This window comes from Saccostrea cucullata, unplaced genomic scaffold (genome assembly GCF_032062105.1).
Source record: "Saccostrea cucullata isolate Sc308-1 unplaced genomic scaffold, CSIRO_AGI_Scuc_v1 ctg147, whole genome shotgun sequence".
NCBI classification, from domain to species: domain Eukaryota; kingdom Metazoa; phylum Mollusca; class Bivalvia; order Ostreida; family Ostreidae; genus Saccostrea; species Saccostrea cuccullata.
The window spans coordinates 272,697-294,170 of record NW_026927607.1 but is presented as its reverse complement, the minus strand read 5'-3'; the positions used below and the strand labels follow the sequence as shown (position 1 = coordinate 294,170).

Genomic DNA, 21,474 nt, shown 5'->3' with positions numbered 1-21,474 from the left:
CATGATCTTAATTAAAAATATAAAATTTGGATGAGGGAATTTTTCCCTTGAAATTTTGAGAGGAGGGTCTTACCCACTTGTCTGCATCTCTCGTTACATCCTCGGAGATAGGTGTATACAACTCAGCATACTTTTTAAACTATTTTTGCAAAAAGTAACGTTAAGAAGAAATATAATACACGTAAAAAGTTAACGTTGCATTTATAGAGTCAAGAATTTTTTAAGAACATCGAATTTTGGAATTTTGCAACTTGTTACGTAAAGTACAACTTATACGTACAAAATGAATGTCTAAGATTAATACTTACAGGAAGTCTCCTAAGACAGGAAAACCTAACATCGATGAGTAAGAAATTAAAGCTTATAAAAGATATATATTAGTCCTCCGATACATGTACATGTACATGTAGCTTCATAAGCATGTCTCCAGAACATTAATGTATATACATGTATCACTATGATCTTTTAAAAAACCACCTTACTTGTATTACGTTTATAAGACAAACAAATCTTGGCTAGACTACTTTGTTTTAAGTTGTAAGGTATAAAAAATAATTTTGAGATAATAAATTTAAAAATCATACTATAATATTTCTCCTTTAAAGACAAATTAATATTTATTGCTTAAGTTTATATAATACAAGGAATGGAAGAACCCATGTGAAACATAGTTGTGAAAAAATTCGTGTCAGCTTTACATCAATAGGCCTAAGCAAATGCAAGAGGCCTTAATTGACTTCGAATTCCTGTCATTCCACTGTTCTGTTATCTACAAATTGGACTAATCGTTTCTACGAATTGACAAGATCGGAAAAATCAAATTCAAATATAAACATTTATATCGGGAAAAAAATTATTGAATGGAACATTTCTTAAATTTACCTTTAAAAAAATATTAGCCTTGTCAAATTATTCATCATTTATTGAACTCGTACACATCTTCGTACTTTTAAGATGGTTTTAATAGTAAATTTTTATCCTGGTATAAAACAGACACATTCACAGGGGTTTTCAGAGTTCGATGTTGTTGTTTTTTTTTTCAACCTGATTAAAATCAAAACTTCTAGCTTTATTTTGATACATGTTGTCGCTTGCTTTTAGAAATCCATGTAGTAGGTCTGGGCATGTTTAGATAAGCTCTGGATATATTTTATTCTTTTTATATGAAAATGACTGTTTCCTATTCCATGTCTATTATACACATTTAAAAAAGTTTCTATTGGTCTCTCTTGAATGCATTTCCCTCAAACTTTTATTTTGCAAATAATGTAAAGGATTCTGAATTAAGGGTTGCTGTAGACATGAAAAAAGAAATAAGACTTTATTTATCAAACATATAGAAAGAAAACTGTAAAGGAAAAGTTATTCAAAAAAAAAAAAAAAAAAAAAAAAACAGACACACTCTATATATACCGGTATCTCTCACCCATTATACCTTTTCTCCTACCCTTCCCTCCCCTTTCTGATTTATTCCTCTGTCTCTATCACCCATTCCTTTCTCCACGCTGTCTTCTTCCTCTGTCCACTTATTTTCTCTCAAATTTCGCTTTCATTTCCCCACTCATTCTATCCACTGCTCCCCCGACCTCCCCTCTCTCTCTCTCCCAATCTGATAGTCCATCATGGCCATCTGTCTTTCATTACTCTCTCTCTCTCCTCACTTACACGTGCCTCTCTTTCCTGGGTCTAACTCTTCTCAACATTCTTAAAGCCCCCAACCAAATATTACTCTTTCCTCCACACCCTCAGTTTACTTTTTCCACAACCACACTTCCCACGCTAGGACTCCTCTTTATCCACTCTCTCATTCTACCCCTTCCAAGCTCTCTAATTATGCAACCTTCTCACTCTCCCAACTCATTCTCTTACTTTTCTACCTCCTCATTCTCTTGCTCCCTCCCAGCTCTCTTACTTCTTCCCTGTACTCTTACTCTCCTGACTCCCTCACACTCTTACTCTCTTTCCCCGCACTCTTACTCTCCCGCACGCTTACTCTTCTCCCCCACACCCTTACTCTCCTCCCTCCCCTGCACTCTTACTCTCCCCTACTCTTACTCTCCCCCCTGCACTCTTACTCTCCCCTACTCTTACTCTCCACTCCCCGCCCTCGTACCCTTCTCCCTCCCCGCACTCTTACTCTCTTCCTTCCGCACACTCTTACTCTCCCCTACTCTTACTCTCCTCCCCCTGCATTCTTACTCTTCTCCCTCCCCCACACTCTAACTCTCCTCCCTCCGCACACTCTTACTCTCCCCTCTGCACTCTTACTTCCTCCCTTCCTAGCACTTTTACTCTCCTCTCTCTCCCCCCGCTGTTACTCTCCTACCTCTCCTGCGCTTTCATTCTCCTCCCTCCCCTGTACTTTCACTCTCCCTCTTCCCCCCACACTCTTACTCTTCCCCCCCCCCCCCACCGCATCCTTACTCTCCTCCTCCCAACACACTTACTCTCATCCCCCACACACTTACTCTCCTCCTTCCCCCACACTCTTATTCTCCTCCGATCCCAGCTTTTTTATTCTTCAACCCTGAACTCTTACTTTCCTCCCTCCACAGCATACTTACTCTCCTCCCTCCCTAACTCTCTTACCCTTCCCATTGCACGCACTCTAACTCTGCCCTTCCAAAGCATTATTAATTTTCCCTGCACTCCTACTCTCCCTCCCCTTGCAATTTACCTTTCTCCTTCCCGAACAATTACACTCTCTCTCCTCTATTCCTAGCACTCTTTCTCTTCTCCCTTCCTGAACTCTTACTCTTCCCTTTCCCCACATTCTTACTCTCCTCCTTGCATCTTTACTCTCCCTCCCTGCACTTATACTCTCCCCTCCCTTGCACTCTTGCTTTCCCTTCTCCCCCACACTCTTACTCTCTTCCCTTCCCAACTCTCTAACTCTTCTCCCTCCCTGCACTTTGACTCTCCAACTCAACACTCTTACTCTCCACATCCCCCGCACCCTAACTCTCCCCTTCCCATGCATATTCTCTCTCCGCCCACACATCATTACTCTCCCCTGCAACTTTACTCTCCCTCGCACAGGGCTGCACTCTTACTCTCCCTCCTCTCTTGCAATCTTACTCTCTTAACTCCCCCACGTACATTCTTTTTTTCCCCTGCACTCTTACTATCCGCATCTCATGCACTCCTACTCTCTTCTTTACTCATACTCTCCTCCATGCCCACTCTCTCCAACCTCATTCTCTTGCATGAATGAAAATTATAAGACTTGGGGGAGAACCATTTGCTTCCACGCGTTCCTTCCATACTCCCTACCGTCAATCCATTCTTCGCTCTCACAACTTTCACACCTTGTTAGTGAATAATCATGATTCTAGACATTTTTGTTGTGATCAGTAATGCTCCTAGGGGCAGAGTAGTCCACCAGCATTTGATGTAATATTATTTGCTGCATGGTTATACTTTACTGTCAAGGGGTAAGGACCCCGTGCTCGATTCAATTCTCTGTGGTTTGCAAATAGGGGGTCTTTTCAAGGGGAAGTTAAAGTGTTGGACCAATCAACTTAACTTCATATCTCATTGATAGTTAATGAAGTTGCTGAGAAACTTAAATATAGTAGATTTGGGGAATAAAACAGTGAGACATATACGTGTTTTCGTGATATTTTAAAAAAAAGGTTTTGCACCGCCGTCAGTCAGACAACGACAACAATGATGAATATGTAACAAATCCTCACCAGTCAGTCATTCTGTGAGCAGTGGAATAATCAGTCAAATCAAATGATTCAGGCCTAATTTAAGATGCTTTAATTATTTTATGAAGTTTTTATTTTCACCACAAGGACACTCTGGTGTGTAATAACATTAATAAAAAAGCAATAACTTCATGCACGACGAAAGATTTTTTTCTAAATATCTTAAGTTAAACCACTGAGATAATTTTTTTTAAAAAGAAATCAAACTAAAAACAGTACGAATAAATATGTGTAGGGGTTATTGAGATAGCCAAGCTTCTGTGTGATCAAGACTTTTAGCGCCATTTGTGAAAATGAAACTAGATATTTCTTTGCGGTGATTTCAACAAAAGTTCAATGTTGTTCTCGTTTAGAAAGACAGAAGTATGTATTTAGTGTTCTAATGATAAACTTTTGTAACCTGTTGTTTTAACAAACTTCTCTAATGACGAAAGTTGTATGACACGTCATGGTTTTTAATCGTAGTGCAGGACACATGGGACGTAATGGGATGTATTTTAGCAGTTATCAGGTCTGGCACAATGTCTTGATTAAGCTATATAGATTGATTTAGCTATATAGCTTTATTAAGCTATTTGGAATAGCTTGATTAAGCTATTTTATCACAATTTTTTCTCAAATGTTTTATTTTTTCAGCATGTGCAAAAAGTCGCACCCTGGTGCAGTCACTGCAGTGGAAATATTAAACATTGAACTCTTCTGAATACAGTGCATGTAAAAATCACTCACCAAATTGCGTCTCCTTGAGAGACTTTGTACTCAAATTTTTAAATGTTTGGGGGGCTATTGATGAATGACCACACATTTATTTCTTGAATGAAATTATAAAGGAGGTCAGTTATAGCCAACAAGATAATTGATTGGTAACAGTTCAACACAATGAGAAGCAATCATAGTTATCCACGCCTCACCGCACTCAATAGGACACTTTCCACCACTGCAGTTACCCAAACAATGGAAATTCATCTTTTGCTAAAAAGTATTCAACAACAACAATGTTAGAACTTTCTATGATTCAGGTTGTTTTTTTTTTTTTGATAGCCCATAGTAAACGTATGAATAGTCAATTACTTGCGACTTCTTGTTTATTTCTCACCAAAAACGTTTTTGTTAAAAGCTGCATATAAATAGCTTTATTAAGCTATTTTAAATAGCTTAATAAAGCTATATAGCTTTATAAAGCTATATTATAGCTTAATCAAGACATTGTGCTGGACCTGTTTAATGTTGTTGAAAACAATATTTTTTTCACACATGCTATGACCTAATTTTGAATACAAGTCTACATTTCAAATAAAATAAAAGTATATAACTATTACAGGCAAAAGTGACCGAGAGTGAGAGTCCGACTTTGCAGTAATATCTGCCACTGGATTATACAGCCAAGCTTCTCTTTGATGTAAAAGGAAAGAAAAGAATGAAAATAATATTTTAGAATCTATTTCTACTTATATATATATTTTTTTACAGTTATAACACTTAAAAGGACAATGTTTTCAGCATTTGCCAAATTAATAAGTTTCATTTTGAATGATGAAGAAGATGTTTCAGAAAACAATGGATTATCAGCACAAGAATTAAATGATGAAGACAAAGGTAAGCGTCTATTTTGAAGTTTAAGATAAATTGCAATGAAAGGTAAAAACAGCACAGATTTTATCATTTTTCTCTCAAGTTAAATGTTAATGTGTGTGTTTATCAAAATATTCGATCATTCATATGAGTTCATTGGTACGAATAACACATGCATATATAGAAGTAGTTTCATATTTAAACTTGATAATTTGCTGGAAATATATAATAACTGCTTTACAATTGAGGACAAAATTTAAATTGTTTTCATTCTTACTTAGAGGAGTAGGAAGGTATAAGTTCCCATTTTAAAAAAAGTAGATTAATGTCAGTTTTAATTAATCTTAATTGATTAAAAATGGTAATTTTTATAGTTCCTCCATATGATCACATTTCCAGTTCATATAAATTCTTTCATTACTTCTTTAATTGGTAAAAGTAATATTTATTTCGTACATGATTCACTTTGCAGTACAAAGTTTATTATAGCTCTTTAAGTGCTCTGGTTGTTTTGAAATTCTTTTAACTATAGGATTTGATTGCACAGATGAGAAAGAAGGATTATCTAAGAATTCACATGGAAAGGTGACTCACGTTTACAATGATTATGGTCTTATCGATGGTGAGATCTTTTTCACAATCCAAACTGTCTTGTCAGAAAAAAGACTTGGTCTAGGTGAAGAAGTCAGTTACGTCGCAAAACGGGAGACCCTGGGCTCAGGTTGGCGCGCGACTCAGGTTGCCTTAGCAACCAGCTGGGATTTTGATGAAGATGATAAGGAGGATAAATCAATAGTGGGGATCATCGAAAAATTTAATGGGGAATTTGGAACCATTAACGGACAGATCCAGTTCAGTGTGTCGGCAGTAACCTTGGAAAACTATGTTCCGTGTGTAGGGGACTACGTCACAGTGGATGTGATGAGGGTTTGTGGTTTGTTGGAGGCAAGCAATATTAAGCCGCTAAGGATGTTTGAGAAGGAGGGACAGATCTCCGCCGTGCAGCAGGACCATGGGTACATTGATGGGGACACATTCTTCACCCTGGCTGCCTGCTGTGATGGATTCAGTCCTCGGAAATGGGACAGAGTGCAAACTGTTGTCATTGAGAGTGCCCAAGGCCAGTGTAGCTGGAGGGCTATATCTATCAAACCTGTGATTGTCAACCCCTCTCTGAGGTAATAAAAAATACAAGTATTGTTTGTTGTGATCTGAAATATCTTTAATTGTCTAAATTTGATAGAAAACATAAAGAAAGGTTAATGCATTATAATCTTTTCAATGGTAACCATAAATTTCATAAAATTAAAAAAAAACATGAAAACAAATTTGTTTCGAAATTAAAAAAAAATTAATTTAAAGATTGAAGTTTTTCATAATCACCTCTTTTTGATAAAATTGGTGTAAGAGGAAAGTAAAATTTCAGTGTATCAGCCTTTGCTAGTCCCATGAAGTCAAGCTTCCTTGATGATCTCCAAAAAAACAAAAATGGCATTCATGTGTCCTTGGAGACTGATTTTGGGAAAGTAGATGTGGGGGAGAAGCGTAAATTGACCGTGTGGGTCCAGAACAAAGGGGAGACAGAACAGGTGTTTCTGAGGGCTCATCTACCACCAGAATGTAAACAGATCAACATTGAAGGTAATATAATTTAGGAGAATATACTGATGTAGCGTGGGGCATCTTAATTGGCTAGATGCCAGTAATCCTGTTGCTTCATCCTGGAGACAATGCTTTGTTGCAATACTCTTATCTTGTATTATAATTCTTTTCAGGCAATATTGCAGCAATTCAGTCAATTAAAATCTTAAGTATTTATCTGGACAATTTTATGCTGAAATGTTTGGAATTGATTAAGAATTGATGTGCCATCTTTAAACTATTCTGGCAATAGCTGCATGTAGAGATCATTTGAAAATGACAGCATTTTTTTTATATTGATATATTAAGTCAGGATATATTATAATATTCTTGTTGTGCTGCACTAAGGGCATTGGAGGAAAAAGTTGTTTGAATAGTATGTACATGCATACATTGACCTTTTTATTTATTTTTTAGGTGTGAAATACTTAAGTGAGCATACAGCCATGATGAAATCTGGGAATGTTGAAGTCAAGAAGGGGAAGATAACTCTCTATCCAGCTATGTCCTTGTATATAAATCTATCACTAGAAGCAAAGTATGTGTAAATTTGCTATTTCGACAGTAGTTTTATAAGCACACATGAACATTCATATGCACCATGTCAGCTTTCCATGTACTACATGCATTGTGACATATTAGATATAAGTTTATGCTTAAAATTGAGCTGAAATTGAGATTAATTAATTTTCTCTAACTTTTGAAGAAATTATTAATATATTAAGATGTCAGTGTCCATTTTCTTTCATTTTCCCCTGTTGCAGATTCCCTGGAACAGAGAAACAGCTTTTGGTGGTAACTTTTGAGAAGTTCCGTATTGGACGGTACATCACCGCTGAAATCGCTGATCCATATCATAGTTTGGTACCTGTAGGGCCAGTCTACAAAAGTGAACAGAAAATGTCACCCTTCACCAGATACAGAACCTCAGCCAATGCAGGTCAAGGATGGGTGGTTCCAGGTGAACGACCACAGAGGTAAGGTCATGGGTGGTGCCAGATGAACGGCCACAAAGGTAAAAGTCATATAAAAAATTATGTCAAATGATATTAAATACTGCTGCAACACAAGAACGTGGAAACAAGTAGTCAAAAGAATCACAGTTTTAATGTTTACAGCTGTACATGTAATGACAATTGGACGAAGAAAATACATTTACATGTGTTTGTGGAAAGGGTTTGAGTATATAAATTGATTTTGTCATATTGTTCAAACTTTAGTTATGAATAAAGTCATAGGTATAGAGGAAAGGTAAAATGTCAATTTTTATATGGAATTGACCAGAGGAATAATTGTAGGGTCATGCATTTTTTGCTTTTTTAAAGGGGTGGAAGGAAACACATTTTGAAATTACCCAATCGACTACCACAATACCCTGTGCCTCAGTTACTGCGGAACTTCGTTCTCAATGGTGACCAGCTTCTGGAAATCTGCCCTGAGCTCACACAGGTTAATGTAGCTCTTGTTCTATGTGAACTAGTTGCACCCCATTGATTATGTCTGTCTTGCAATCTGTCTACAATTCTATGGATTCAAGATTTTAGATCTCTGCATGACATGTATTTATAAGCGTTAAAATATTGCAATTTTTTTGTGACCAGGCAAGAACAAGCTTAACAATTACAGATGTACCTCGTAAATATATTTGTAATATTAGTAAGAAAAGTTAATTAAAATAATTCATAAATTAAATGACCTTATGTCCTTGTAAAATTGGAAACTTAAACTGAGTCAAAATTCAGTATTAATTGTTTTCTGAAAAGCATTCGTTAGTGATCTTGACAATGCATGTACAAGAAAACCTGTTTACTTCCAGGATTTGACCACTGAGAATTATGTGAAGAAAATGAAGACCCTTCTTCATCTGGAGGAGATACAGATGGATATAGACATCAGAGAGTTTGACTTAAGCAGGGTATTTCATATCAAAAAATGAAATCCATTGAAAAATAATTTTTAAGTTTTAGAATATTATGACAGATGAACATAAAACCATGGTCCATATTTGGTTCATAAAATACTGGGACAGGCAGCTATACATGTACCGGGGTATGTAGATTGCGATCTGAAGTAAAATATATATACATATGTAGATCTGAAATAATTCATGAATTACACAGTATCAATAGAATAAATACATTGTAGGTTCCTCTTCGACCAGTAGGGGAGTTTCTGGGGTTAGGAGTACCCGGACTGGCAGAGGGACGACCCTCAGTGTTGCTAGGAGACAAGGTCATGCTCTCTGACCCCTCTGATCCTCAGGGGCCTGTTTACGAAGGTTACGTGCATGAGGTATTGAACAATTAAGTGCTTGATGTTTACATTTTAAGAAAAAAAGATGCAGCACCTGAAATTTTCAAAATATTATTATCCTTCCAAAACATACTTTCTTTTTTGAAAAAAAACCCATACAGTTCCTGAAATTTGAACTTTAATTTGGTCAATTTGATAAATATTATCCTCCTTCCAGAACAAACTTTCATATTAGAATGTTGGTGATAAAGTTGTAATATGTTACAGTACATGTATTTGTCTTAATTGTCACAGGTTTTTAGTGAAGAAGTTCTACTGAAATTTAATTCTGATTTTCACTTGGGCTACAATGGGAAAGACTATAATGTACAATTTACCTTTAACAGGTGGGTACAGTATTGTCAATTAAGTTTTAGCTAGACAATCTATTAATTGTTTTCAAACTTTACTTGATTCTCTTGATATTCTTTTTAGCTCACCTGAGCCGAAGGCTCAAGTGAGCTTTTCTGATCAAAATTTGTCCGTTGTCTGTCGTCGTTGTTGTTGTCGTTGTCGTTTTCGTCGTAAACTTTTCACATTTTCATCTTCTTCTCAAGAACCACTGGGACATTTTCAACCAAACTTGCTACAAAGTATCCTTGGGTAAAGGGGATTCAAGTTTGTTCAAATGAAGGGCCACGCCCTTTTCCAAGGGGAGATAATTATGAATTTGAGAAAAATTAATGCCATTTTTAAAAAATCTTCTTCTCAAGAACGACTGGACAAGGAAAGATGAAACTCACGTGGAATCATCCTCAGGTAGTGTAGATTCAAATTTTTCATATCATGACCCCCGGGGGTAGGGTGGGGCCAAAATGGCCGATCAAAGTTTTACATAGGAAATATAGGAAAAATCTTTAAAAATCTTCTTCTCAAGAACCACTGGGCCAGGAAAGATGAAACTCATGTGGAATCATCCTCAGATAGTGTAGATTCAAGTTTGTACAAATCATGACCCCCGGGGTAGGGTGGGGCCAAAATGGCTGATCAACGTTTTACCAAGGAATATATAGCAAAAATCTTTTAAAATATTCTTCTCAAGATCCAAAGGGCCAGGAAAGATGAAACTCATGTGGAATCATCCTCAGACAGTGTAGATTCAAATTTTTCATATCATGACCCCCGGGGGTAGGGTGGGGCCAAAATGGCCGATCAAAGTTTTACATTGGAAATATAGGAAAAATCTTTAAAAATCTTCTTCTCAAGAACCACTGGGCCAGGAAAGATGAAACTCATGTGGAATCATCCTCAGATAGTGTAGATTCAAGTTTGTACAAATCATGACCCCCGGGGGTAGGGTGGGGCCAAATTTGCCGATCAAAGTTTTACATAGGAGTATATAGCAAAAATCTTTTAAAATATTCTTCTCAAGATCCAAAGGGCCAGGAAAGATGAAACTCATGTGGAATCATCCTCAGACAGTGTAGATTCAAGTTTGTTCAAATCATGACCCCCGGGGTTAGGGTGGAGCCAAAATGGCCGATCAAAGTTTTACATAGAAGTATATAGCAAAAATCTTTAAAGATCTTCTTCTCAAGATCCAAAGGGCCAGGAAAGATGAAACTCATGTGGAATCATCCTCAGATAGTGTAGATTCAAGTTTGTTCAAATCACGACCCCCGGGGTAAGGGTGGGGCCAAAATGGCCGATCAAAGTTTCACATAGGAATATAATAGGAAAAATCTTTAAAAATCTTTTTCTCAAGAACCACTGGGCCAGGAAAGATGAAACTCATAAGGATTCATCCTCAGATAGTGTAGATTCAAGTTTCTTCAAATCACGACCCCCGGGGTAAGGGTGGGGCCAAAATGGCAGATCAAAGTTTCACATTGGAATATATTGGAAAAATCTTTAAAAATTTTCTTCTCAAGAACCACTGGGCCAGGAAAGATGAAACTCATATGGATTCATCCTCAGATAGTGTAGATTCAAGTTTGTTCAAATCATGACCCCCGGGGGTAGGGTGGGGCCAAAATGGCTGATCGAAGTTTTACCTAGGAGTATATAGGAAAAATCTTTTAAAAAATTCTTCTCAAGAACCATTGAGACAGGCAAAATGAAACTCATGTGAAATTATCCTCAGGTAGTGTAGATTCAAGTTTGTTCAAATCATGACCCCGGGGGTATGGTTTGGGCCAAAATGGCCGACCAAAAATTAATTCTCATAGGAATATAAAGGGAAACCTTTTAAAATCTTCTTTTCAAGTACTTCAAAGCCATGATTAGTAATATTTATGTAGAATTATCCTCAGGTAGTGTAGATTCTAGTTCGTCCAAATCATGATATGTGCTTTTTTCTACATGATGTGCTCAGGTGAGCGCTGTGGCCCCTGGGCCTCTTGTTAAAATTTTATTGTATTATATATGGGTAAAAAAAAAAATCCTGAATGCTACTGCATACAGTCTAAAGATATTTTTGACCAGTCCTGTATAATATATATCACAAAGTTGTACACACCATTCCCAATGATATTTTTAGCTCTACTGGTCAGAGACCAGAAGAGCTTATGCGATAGTAATGCGTCCGGCGTCCGTCCGTCTGTCCGTCTGTCTGTCCAGCTGTCCGTCTGTCCGTCTGTCTGTAAACAATTTTTCAAAATGCTACTCCTCCTACAGTTTTGGTCTGATTTCAATATAACTTGGCACACAAGTAGACTACACTAAGATACATAATTCTGTGTATCGGTTTTTGATTTCGATGAACGGTGTTGCCGTGGTTACTAAAAATAGAAATTTCGGTGAAATTCTTTCAAAACGCTACTCCTCCTACAGTTTTGGTCTGATTTCAGTATAACTTGGCACACAAGTAGACTACACTAAGATACATAATTCTGTATATTGGTTTTGATTTTGATGAACGGTGTTGCCGTGGTTACTAAAAATAGAAATTTCTGCGAAATTCTTTCAAAATGCTACTCCTCCTACAGTTTTGGTTTGATTTCATTATAACTTGGCACACAAGTAGAATACACTAAGATACATAATTCTGTTTATCGGTTTTTGATTTCGATGAACGGTGTTGCCGTGGTTACTAAAAATAGAAATTTCTGTGAAATTCTTTCAAAATGCTACTCCTCCTACAGTTTTGGTCCGATTTCAGTATTACTTGGCAAACAAGTAGAATACACTAAGATACATAATTCTGTGTATCGGTTTTTGATTTTGATGAACGGTGTTGCCGTGGTTACTAAAAACAGAAATTTCTGTGAAATTCTTTCAAAATGCTACTCCTCCTACAGTTTTGGTCTGATTTCATTATAACTTGGCACACAAGTAGAATACACTAAGATACATAATTCTATTTATCGGTTTTTGATTTTGATGAACGGTGTTGCCGTGGTTACTAAAAATAGAAATATCTGTAAAATTGTTTCAAAATGCTACTCCTCCTACAGTTTTGGTCTGATTTCAATATAACTTGGCACATAAGTAGAATACACTAAGATACATAATTCTGTGTATCGAATTTTAATTTTGGTGAACGGTGTTGCCGTGGTTACTAAAAATAGAAATGTCTGTAAAATTGTTTCAAAATGCTACTCCTCCTACAGTTTTGGTCTGATTTCAGTATAACTTGGCACACAAGTAGACTACACTAAGAACATAAAGAGACTTTATCAACGATCATTATTCTATTTAGTTTCAAATCCCAGCTGCTTAAGTACTTTTCTCTTCCTTTGCTGTAAGTTCAAACCAGTAGAGCTTCAGTCTCGACAGAGACTTCTGGTTTTAGCTGTATGTTAATATTTTTAATACAGGTCTTCTATTCGGAGATGTCATCAAGCAGTGCAGTTTGCAGCAAATTTGGATGAAAATGGTAGTTACGATATAATGCACTTTTGAATCATTAGCCTGTTTATAACCTTGCTGTAGCTGCCAAAGAGCAACCAGTTCTGTTATATGCTACAGTTGAACTTTGATATTAGATATCTCAAACACCATGGATGTCTTGGAAGTCCCAGCTACTAATTCTTTAATTATTTTACCCTGGATATCTCACAGTACTGTATAGTGCATATACACATGTATGAGTGCATACATAAATACATGTATATGAACAGAAAACCTAAAATTATACATGTACATTAATCCCCAAAAATGCATTATTATCAAATATTTACATTTCCAGTAAATTTCCCCTATGATTCTTTACAAAATAAAATGCAGTATATTTTCTCATGAACTACATTACATAAGCATGAATATAGAGCTCTACATTGTTACATCATAATACCGCATTGACATTAAAAAAATATAGTGCACACTGATTTGCTTTAAAAAGGACAGTTAAACGTCGAAAATTTATGGCAAGTCATCAGAAAAATAATGTAAATGTAAGAAATGAATTTAATTTTTGAAGATTCATGAGGTATATGAACTACAACGCTTCACGCTGGCATATTTATCATGAAGCGCTAATGCGCTTCATGAAATATAACGGCGTGAAGCGTCGTAGTTTATAACCTCATGAGTCTTCAAAAATTAAATTCATTTCTTAATTGTACTCATGTTTTTAACATATGATATGTAGATTTTGAGATTAGATTTTGCACATCATGTAAAGATAGCTATTGTGAATGACAGGTAAACCTGTCTGTTAAAAAATAGTCCAATGATTTATTTACACTGCTTCATTTAGCTTAATTAAGATTAGGTTTTTCAAGAGATAGAATGTGCTCTTATTTGTAATAAGACTGATATAATACTTGCAAATGAGGAGTCTGTGATTCCTATCCAATGCTTTCAGTTCTGTTTCCCTCCATCGTATGCCCTCGCCCGTCTCAGCTGAAGAGAACCTCCAGTGCTCAATGTCTGACCGGTCCAGTAGAAAGGAATGGTCAGAGATCTAATAGGACAATGCAGTTCTTCAATCCCAGACTAAACCAGAAACAGAAGGTGGCTGTCTCTAGGATATTACATGGACAGTCTCGACCAGTGCCTTATATACTCTTTGGACCACCAGGTATTGTAGTTAGTGCTTCTATAATCCATTGATAGAAATATTGATAAAATTTGTATGAGTCTCACTTTTTTCTAAATGTCAATTTAAATATGAAGCTTGAAATGTAACATTCTTTGTGCATGCATTTTTTTGGTAAATAATTTCATTTTTTGTGAATAGAGATTGTATGCAAATATTTGATTTGGAGATTATATTAATTTGATAAAGTATAAGAATATGATTTACAAAACTTGTCTGAAATTCCTTGATAAAAAGATTCCAAATTATGAAATTATTATGGTCCCACAAAATTGCAACATACCTAACATCTGGCATTTTCAATATTTTATGCTGAAGTAGCAATGATATTCTTAATTAATGGAAAGGAATGACTTTTAAGTCTGTTTACAGGTACTAATAAGATAAGGACAGTCTAATATGTTATTCTGTTGTAGGTACTCGTAAGACTATGACAGTCTTATATGTTATTTTGTTGTAGGTACTGGTAAGACTATGACAGTGTCTGTTATTTTGTTGTAGGTACTGGTAAGACTATGACAGTCTATGTTATTTTGTTGTAAGTACTGGTAAGACTATGACAGTCTCTGTTATTCTGTTGTAGGTATTGGTAAGACTATGACAGTCTATGTTATTTTGTTGTAGGTACTGGTAAGACTATGACAGTCTAATATGTTATTCTGTTGTAGGTACTGGTAAGACTATGACAGTCTAATATGTTATTCTGTTGTAGGTACTGGTAAGACTATGACAGTGTCTGTTATTTTGTTGTAGGTACTGGTAAGACTCTGAAAGTCTCTGTTATTCTGTTGTAGGTACTGGTAAGACTATGACAGTCTCTGTTATTCTGTTGTAGGTACTGGTAAGACTATGACAGTCTGTTATTTTGTTGTAGGTACTGGTAAGACTATGACAGAGTATGTTATTTTGTTGTAGGTACTGGTAAGACTGTGACAGTCTGTTATTTTGTTGTAGGTACTGGTAAGACTCTGACAGCCTCTGTTATTCTGTTGTAGGTACTGGTAAGACTATGACAGTCTATGTTATTTTGTTGTAGGTACTGGTAAGACTATGACAGTCTGTTATTTCTTGTAGGTACTGGTAAGACTATGACAGTCTATGTTATTTTGTTGTAGGTACTGGTAAGACTATGACAGTCTAATATGTTATTCTGTTGTAGGTACTGGTAAGACTTTGACAGTCTAATATGTTATTCTGTTGTAGGTACTGGTAAGACTATGACAGTGTCTGTTATTTTGTTGTAGGTACTGGTAAGACTATGACAGTCTATGTTATTCTGTTGTAGGTACTGGTAAGACTATGACAGTCTATGTTATTTTGTTGTAGGTACTGGTAAGACTATGACAGTCTGTTATGTTGTTGTAGGTACTGGTAAGACTATGACAGAGTATGTTATTTTGTTGTAGGTTCTGGTAAGACTATGACAGTCTGTTATTTTGTTGTAGGTACTGGTAAGACTCTGACAGTCTCTGTTATTCTGTTGTAGGTACTGGTAAGACTATTACAGTCTCTGTTATTCTGTTGTAGGTACTGGTAAGACTATGAAAGTCTGTTATTTTGTTGTAGGTACTGGTAAGACTATGACAGTGTATGTTATTCTGTTGTAGGTACTGGTAAGACTATGACAGAGTATGTTATTTTGTTGTAGGTACTGGTAAGACTATGACAGTCTATGTTATTTTGTTGTAGGTACTGGTAAGACTCTGACAGTCTCTGTTATTTTGTTGTAGGTACTGGTAAGACTATGACAGTCTCTGTTATTTTGTTGTAGGTACTGGTAAGACTATGACAGTCTCTGTTATTCTGTTGTAGGTACTGGTAAGACTATGACAGTCTCTGTTATTCTGTTGTAGGTACTGGTAAGACTATGACAGTCTCTGTTATTCTGTTGTAGGTACTGGTAAGACTATGACAGTTGTGGAGTCTATACTTCAGGTGCTGACCCAGATTTCACACAGTAGAATACTGGCCTGTACACCATCTAACAGTGCTGCAGACCTTATTGTAAGAACAATATACAGCAAATTTAATCTTTCTTGCTTATTAAAATCCCAAAAGTCTGAAATTGAGAATTTAAATACATGCTCATGTACAAGTTAATTTTACAAAGTTAAATGACACACATTGTGCATACACAGTGAAACCTGTTTAATCCGAGATGCACTATTACTGGGAGATGAATTTTGTGTCAGAATAGACAGTGTGTCGGATTGCACAGTGTAAAAAACATGAAAATAGTAAAATGGGAAGGAATTTAACCTCAGAATTCACAGTGTGTCCGATTAGACAGTTTTCACTGTATTAATAGCGAGCGCAGCGAGCGTCGCGAAGCTCTAACGACAACGTACCTGCGAGCTCTAACGACAACGCCTGGGCGAAGAGAAAATTCGGACTACTGCACATTCATTCGATAGAATTTTTTGACGCAGTAATTTTGACTCACAATGCATCACTTAGCAGAGTTGCGTTCTCGCGAGAATAACGGCAAATATTCAACAAAAAGTTTACTCGACTTGATTTAATGGATGCATATATTGAAGATAAATAGTAAACGAAACGTTCTTCATTAAATTTCAGCACTGTTCAGGTTTTTTCTTGGTTGCAACTTACATACGACGTCATGTGACGTCAGAGTCTAGACGCACCAAATGTCACGTGCGGTTTGACGATCTGATCTAAATTAAAACAATAGAGTTTGCGCTCGCTCTAACGGTCGCACCGTCAACATATTAAATTTTCCTTTTCAAATATTGTTATATTTCTTCTATTTTAAGGCAGAGAGGTTACACTTGAGTGGAGTTGTGAAGACCTGTGATATGATACGCCTCAATGCATCACAGAGGAGTCAGGAGGTTGTACCATAGACACTCACTTAGTCTTCTCATCTCATTTGATTGTATCCTGTAAACTGTAAAACAGAAGACAAAAATTTGCTAGATAGGAAATTGTGAAAAAATTACTCCTTTTTTACAAGACAGATTTCATTATAGTTTTAACATACTGTTTTCATTGAGTGACTTTAATAAAAGATCCTACATAAACAATATTTATGGTTTAGTAAGAAATAAAGATTTATTTGAGCTTTAAAGTGAGTATTAAGCAAATGGATAATGAAATTATCAAATTGTGAATTCAAAATTCTAATAGAAAACCTAGTATTTCAAATTCAGCATTCTTAAATGTACCAAGCAGACAGAAAACATTTTTGTGACCTAACATTTTGTTGATCAGGGTATACCAGCCAGTATTCTGCCATACTGTACAACTGGGGAGGATCTCGACATGGCGGCCCGATACCGTGTAGTGGTCAGTACGTGTATCACAGCCGGGTCATTGTGTATGTGTGGAATCAAGGCCGGACACTTCACACATGTGTTTGTTGATGAGGTGAGCATTAAAGGCCTGTCAGGCATGGTGGAAGCTATTTCATTTTTGGGGAGGGGCACAATCAACTAATAAATTTCCTTGACATGCACAAACATCGATCAAGTGGCCATGTTTTCTACAGTATGTATTCTATATATCGGGAAAAATATTGGGAGGGGGACACTCCCCCCTCTCCCATGGCCATGGCTGTAGTATACCTGTAAATAAAGACAATCTTTGTATTGTTAGAGGAACATCAAACAAATAGTAAAATATGATTTTTTAATGACATTTCATGAACACTGAAATTGGATGTGCTGGAAAAAAAACTTGTGCTATGTATTGAGTGATGGTATAGTCATGTATTATGCATGCATGTAACACAATGCAAACAAATAACTATCATTTTGTTGGAGAAGGCATTATAAATTTTAGGACTTTGTTTTCAATCAATTCTTTGCATCCTTTTTTTAGCGAGTCTGCATGTACATGTATATCTAACTAATGATTTTTGTATTATCTGTATATGACTACTGATTTTCTTCAGTCATCTAAAATTGGTGTAATTGGTATGCTATGTTGTTATACATTGTAATTTTCAGGCCGGCCAGGCAACAGAACCAGAGTGTTTGATCGCTGTCAACTTTGCTGCTGGGGAAAACTGTCAGGTCTGATTTGTATACATTTATTTGACCATGATTTTTTCCTAATCTGGTATTGAAGGAAAAGTTTTAAATTGACTAAATAACTGATAAAGAATCTGATACAGAACTGAAAAGGCTTAAGGGTTTGAAAGAATTTTTTTTTGGGGGGGGCTTAGTGGTGATCAGGTATAAAAGAAAATTGTTAATTTAAAACAATTGTTATACATGTAGTAATAAGAATTTGAAGCTTTTTTTTGATATGTGGATGGTGAATGTTTCAGTTTGTCCAATTAATGTAAAAATGACATTTCAAAAAGCAGAATTGCTTTGGAAAAATAAAATTATTTGTTTTTTACCATTATATGATTGATTGATTGTTTGTTGTTTAAAGCTGAGTCAGAAGTATTTTGACTTTTGTTGCTATACAAGTGTGTAGATTAAGAATAAAAAACAAAATGTTCTTCACTTAGGTAACTTTGGCTGGGGATCCCATGCAGCTGGGACCAGTCATAAGGTCAAAGTTTGCTAAAGGTTATGACCTTGACCTTTCTTTCTTGGAAAGGCTAGTGGAAACACCAATATATGCCAGAGATGAAGCCAAGTTTTCTGACCATGGGGCATATGACCCACTTCTAGTATGTTAATATTTCTCCATGCAGATGGGTAACTTAATCTCTTGGTACATTCATTATATGATATTTGAAAAATAGAAAATGCTTTATACTCTGTCTGATCCTTGGAAATATTGTGTGTCAATTTGGTGTACATGATATGTATTTTAATTTATTTGTAGGTCACAAAATTAGTAGATAATTATAGATCTCATGAAGCTATACTGACTTTGACATCAAAACTATTTTACTATGATGAGTTGAGGGAGTTAGCAGATAGAGAACTTACACATTCCCTTTGTCAATGGACAGCCCTGCCCAGAATGGGCTTCCCTGTCATATTCCATGGAGTCAGGGTAATTCTTGAAATTCAATAAATTTGTGATAGTGGTACATGTAGTAAATGTTATGTAAATAATTTATTCTAGATTCCACCTCTTCCCTAGCCAAAATTTATGATTCTGCTTCATTTCTCTACAACTCCTGGCTGAGTTAGCCTAGCTAATTTTTCAGAAAATAGCTATAGTGCACTTTAGTGTAGCTTAGATTTCAGATCGGAAAACCTTGGCTAGCAAAGATGAGATACCATTGATTGGGAAATTTGGGGAAAATAATGTGTTTTCACTGCTCCTGATTTGTATTTTTGAATGAACTTTTGAGCTAGCTTTCACACTGTTCCTTATCTCAATATATTTCCTGAAAAAAAAGAACATGTATACTAGGAAGAAAGCAAATTTGTCAAAGACAATAAATATATATAACATTTGTGGGGAAAAAAAACAAGGCAGCTAAAAAAGTTTGTCATTTACATGTCATCTTTTTTTATCAGAATTTGTAGATTAATATCCTGCTGTTTTTCAGGGTGAGGATCTGAGGGAGGGAAACAGTCCCTCCTGGTTTAACCCTGCTGAGGTTGTACAGGTTGTGAGGTACCTACAGGGGGTACAGCAGGAACAGTCAGTAGCTCCTGAGGACATTGGTATTATCACACCCTACAGAAAACAGGTATGTCACAAGGTCTGGAGAATTATTTTAATTCATGGGGCCAATCAATGTTCATTGGCAATCAAAATTTTACTTTTTTATAGGAATGTGAATTCATGAGTAATTTTTTATTCAGAGGATTCCATTACAGTAGCAAATACCTTAACAAAGTACCGGTAATAAGGGGATGTACATGTATGTATTCAAGTTTGTGGGTTAAATTGACCCACAGAATCCATGAATATTGGTCCCCCATGAACAATGTTTGATACCATTTGGTCCATGCTTTTATGCATTGTACTCTTGATCTGCAAAATAGAAGTTATTTCATTCAATAAGTTGGTGTACAAAAATAATATTTGTTTTTATTTTAATGTTGATGTTGTACATTACATTGGTAGGTGGAAAAGATTCGTCTCTTGATTGACAAGCTGGGAATGGAGAGGGTCAAAGTGGGGTCTGTAGAAGAATTTCAAGGTCAGCAGAGGAAGGTCATCATCATATCCACTGTGAGTAATATCGAAATATCTTTCAGTACAAGTAAAAAAAAATAAATGAACATTGTAATCCTTTTAAATACAAAAGTGGGAATTACTAAAAGAATTTCTTATTTTGACTGTCATTAATTTCCTTTTAGGTTCGAGCCAATGAGAGAATGATTGGGTTTGATAAGAAGCATACGCTAGGTTTCCTCAGTAACCCCAAGAGATTTAATGTTGCCATCAGTAGGGCACAGGCTCTCCTGATTATTGTAGGCAATCCTTATGTCTTAGCTCAGGTTTGTGTGTTTGATTGTGTATAGGCAGCATTAAATCAAATTGAAACATTTACAATACACGTTGAATGGAATGAATATACCAGTCAAAAAATATTTTTTTAATTACATTTACACCCGTTTTAATTTTTTTTTTTTAGGACAAATACTGGCAGGTGCTTATTCAATACTGTATTGAGAATGGTGCATATTGTGGGTGTGACATTCCAGAGCTCCTCCCACAGGACATTTCCACCAATCATATACAAAAAGATAATGAATCTGGGAAGTCAGAAGTTCAGACCTAGCCAATTAAAGTAGAAGGATATTATTTTATGACAATACAGAGTAGGCCTGAGTATCGCAAGCTATCTAACGATATGATACATATCACGATATGGTCTTGTGATACAACATGTATCATGATAAAGCTGTTAATAGTTGAATTAAATGATATCTTTAATTATTCTTGCTTGTTAACCTCCGCAGTTAAAGAAAATATAAAAAAAAATATCTTGAGACCCATAATCAAAGTTATTTATAGATGGGCATATAGTCTTAGCATTATATTTTTTCATTGTTACCTTGTTTTCAATCATTTTGTAACATTAAAATTTTCGGTTTTGATGAAGAATTTTCAAATAAGACAATGAATATTAACTTGTACTGTATCACGAAACATACATGGCGACATCGGATGTTTCCACTGTATCACCTCTAATACATAATATTAGATTTAAAAGAGGTTTATTGATTTTTTGATCTCGGGTCACTGCCAATTTCTAGTTTGGTATAAAATTGAAAAAGGATTTTATTTTTTTTGGGGTGGGGGACATATATACAAAGGAATTAAACTTAAAAGGGGTTTATTGATTTTTAATGACACATGTTAGAGTCACTGACTGTATATTGTGCC

General features: G+C 35.8%; 1 protein-coding gene across 1 annotated transcript; it reads left to right on the top strand.

Moving 5' to 3' along the window:
- Positions 1–3,977: 3,977 nt before the first annotated feature.
- On the top strand, positions 3,978–21,183 carry LOC134274968 (RNA helicase Mov10l1-like). Its single transcript, XM_062757212.1, has 22 exons — positions 3,978–4,076; positions 5,184–5,309; positions 5,818–6,463; positions 6,712–6,926; positions 7,344–7,464; positions 7,691–7,903; positions 8,252–8,375; positions 8,743–8,841; positions 9,072–9,218; positions 9,474–9,565; positions 12,977–13,035; positions 13,966–14,181; positions 16,094–16,203; positions 16,974–17,051; positions 17,431–17,586; positions 18,168–18,233; positions 18,680–18,844; positions 19,003–19,176; positions 19,682–19,825; positions 20,206–20,313; positions 20,442–20,582; positions 20,720–21,183. Exons 2-22 carry the CDS (start codon positions 5,204–5,206, stop codon positions 20,864–20,866), a joined length of 3,327 nt encoding a protein of 1,108 aa, XP_062613196.1. The 5' UTR covers positions 3,978–4,076; positions 5,184–5,203; the 3' UTR covers positions 20,867–21,183.
- Positions 21,184–21,474: the final 291 nt, after the last annotated feature.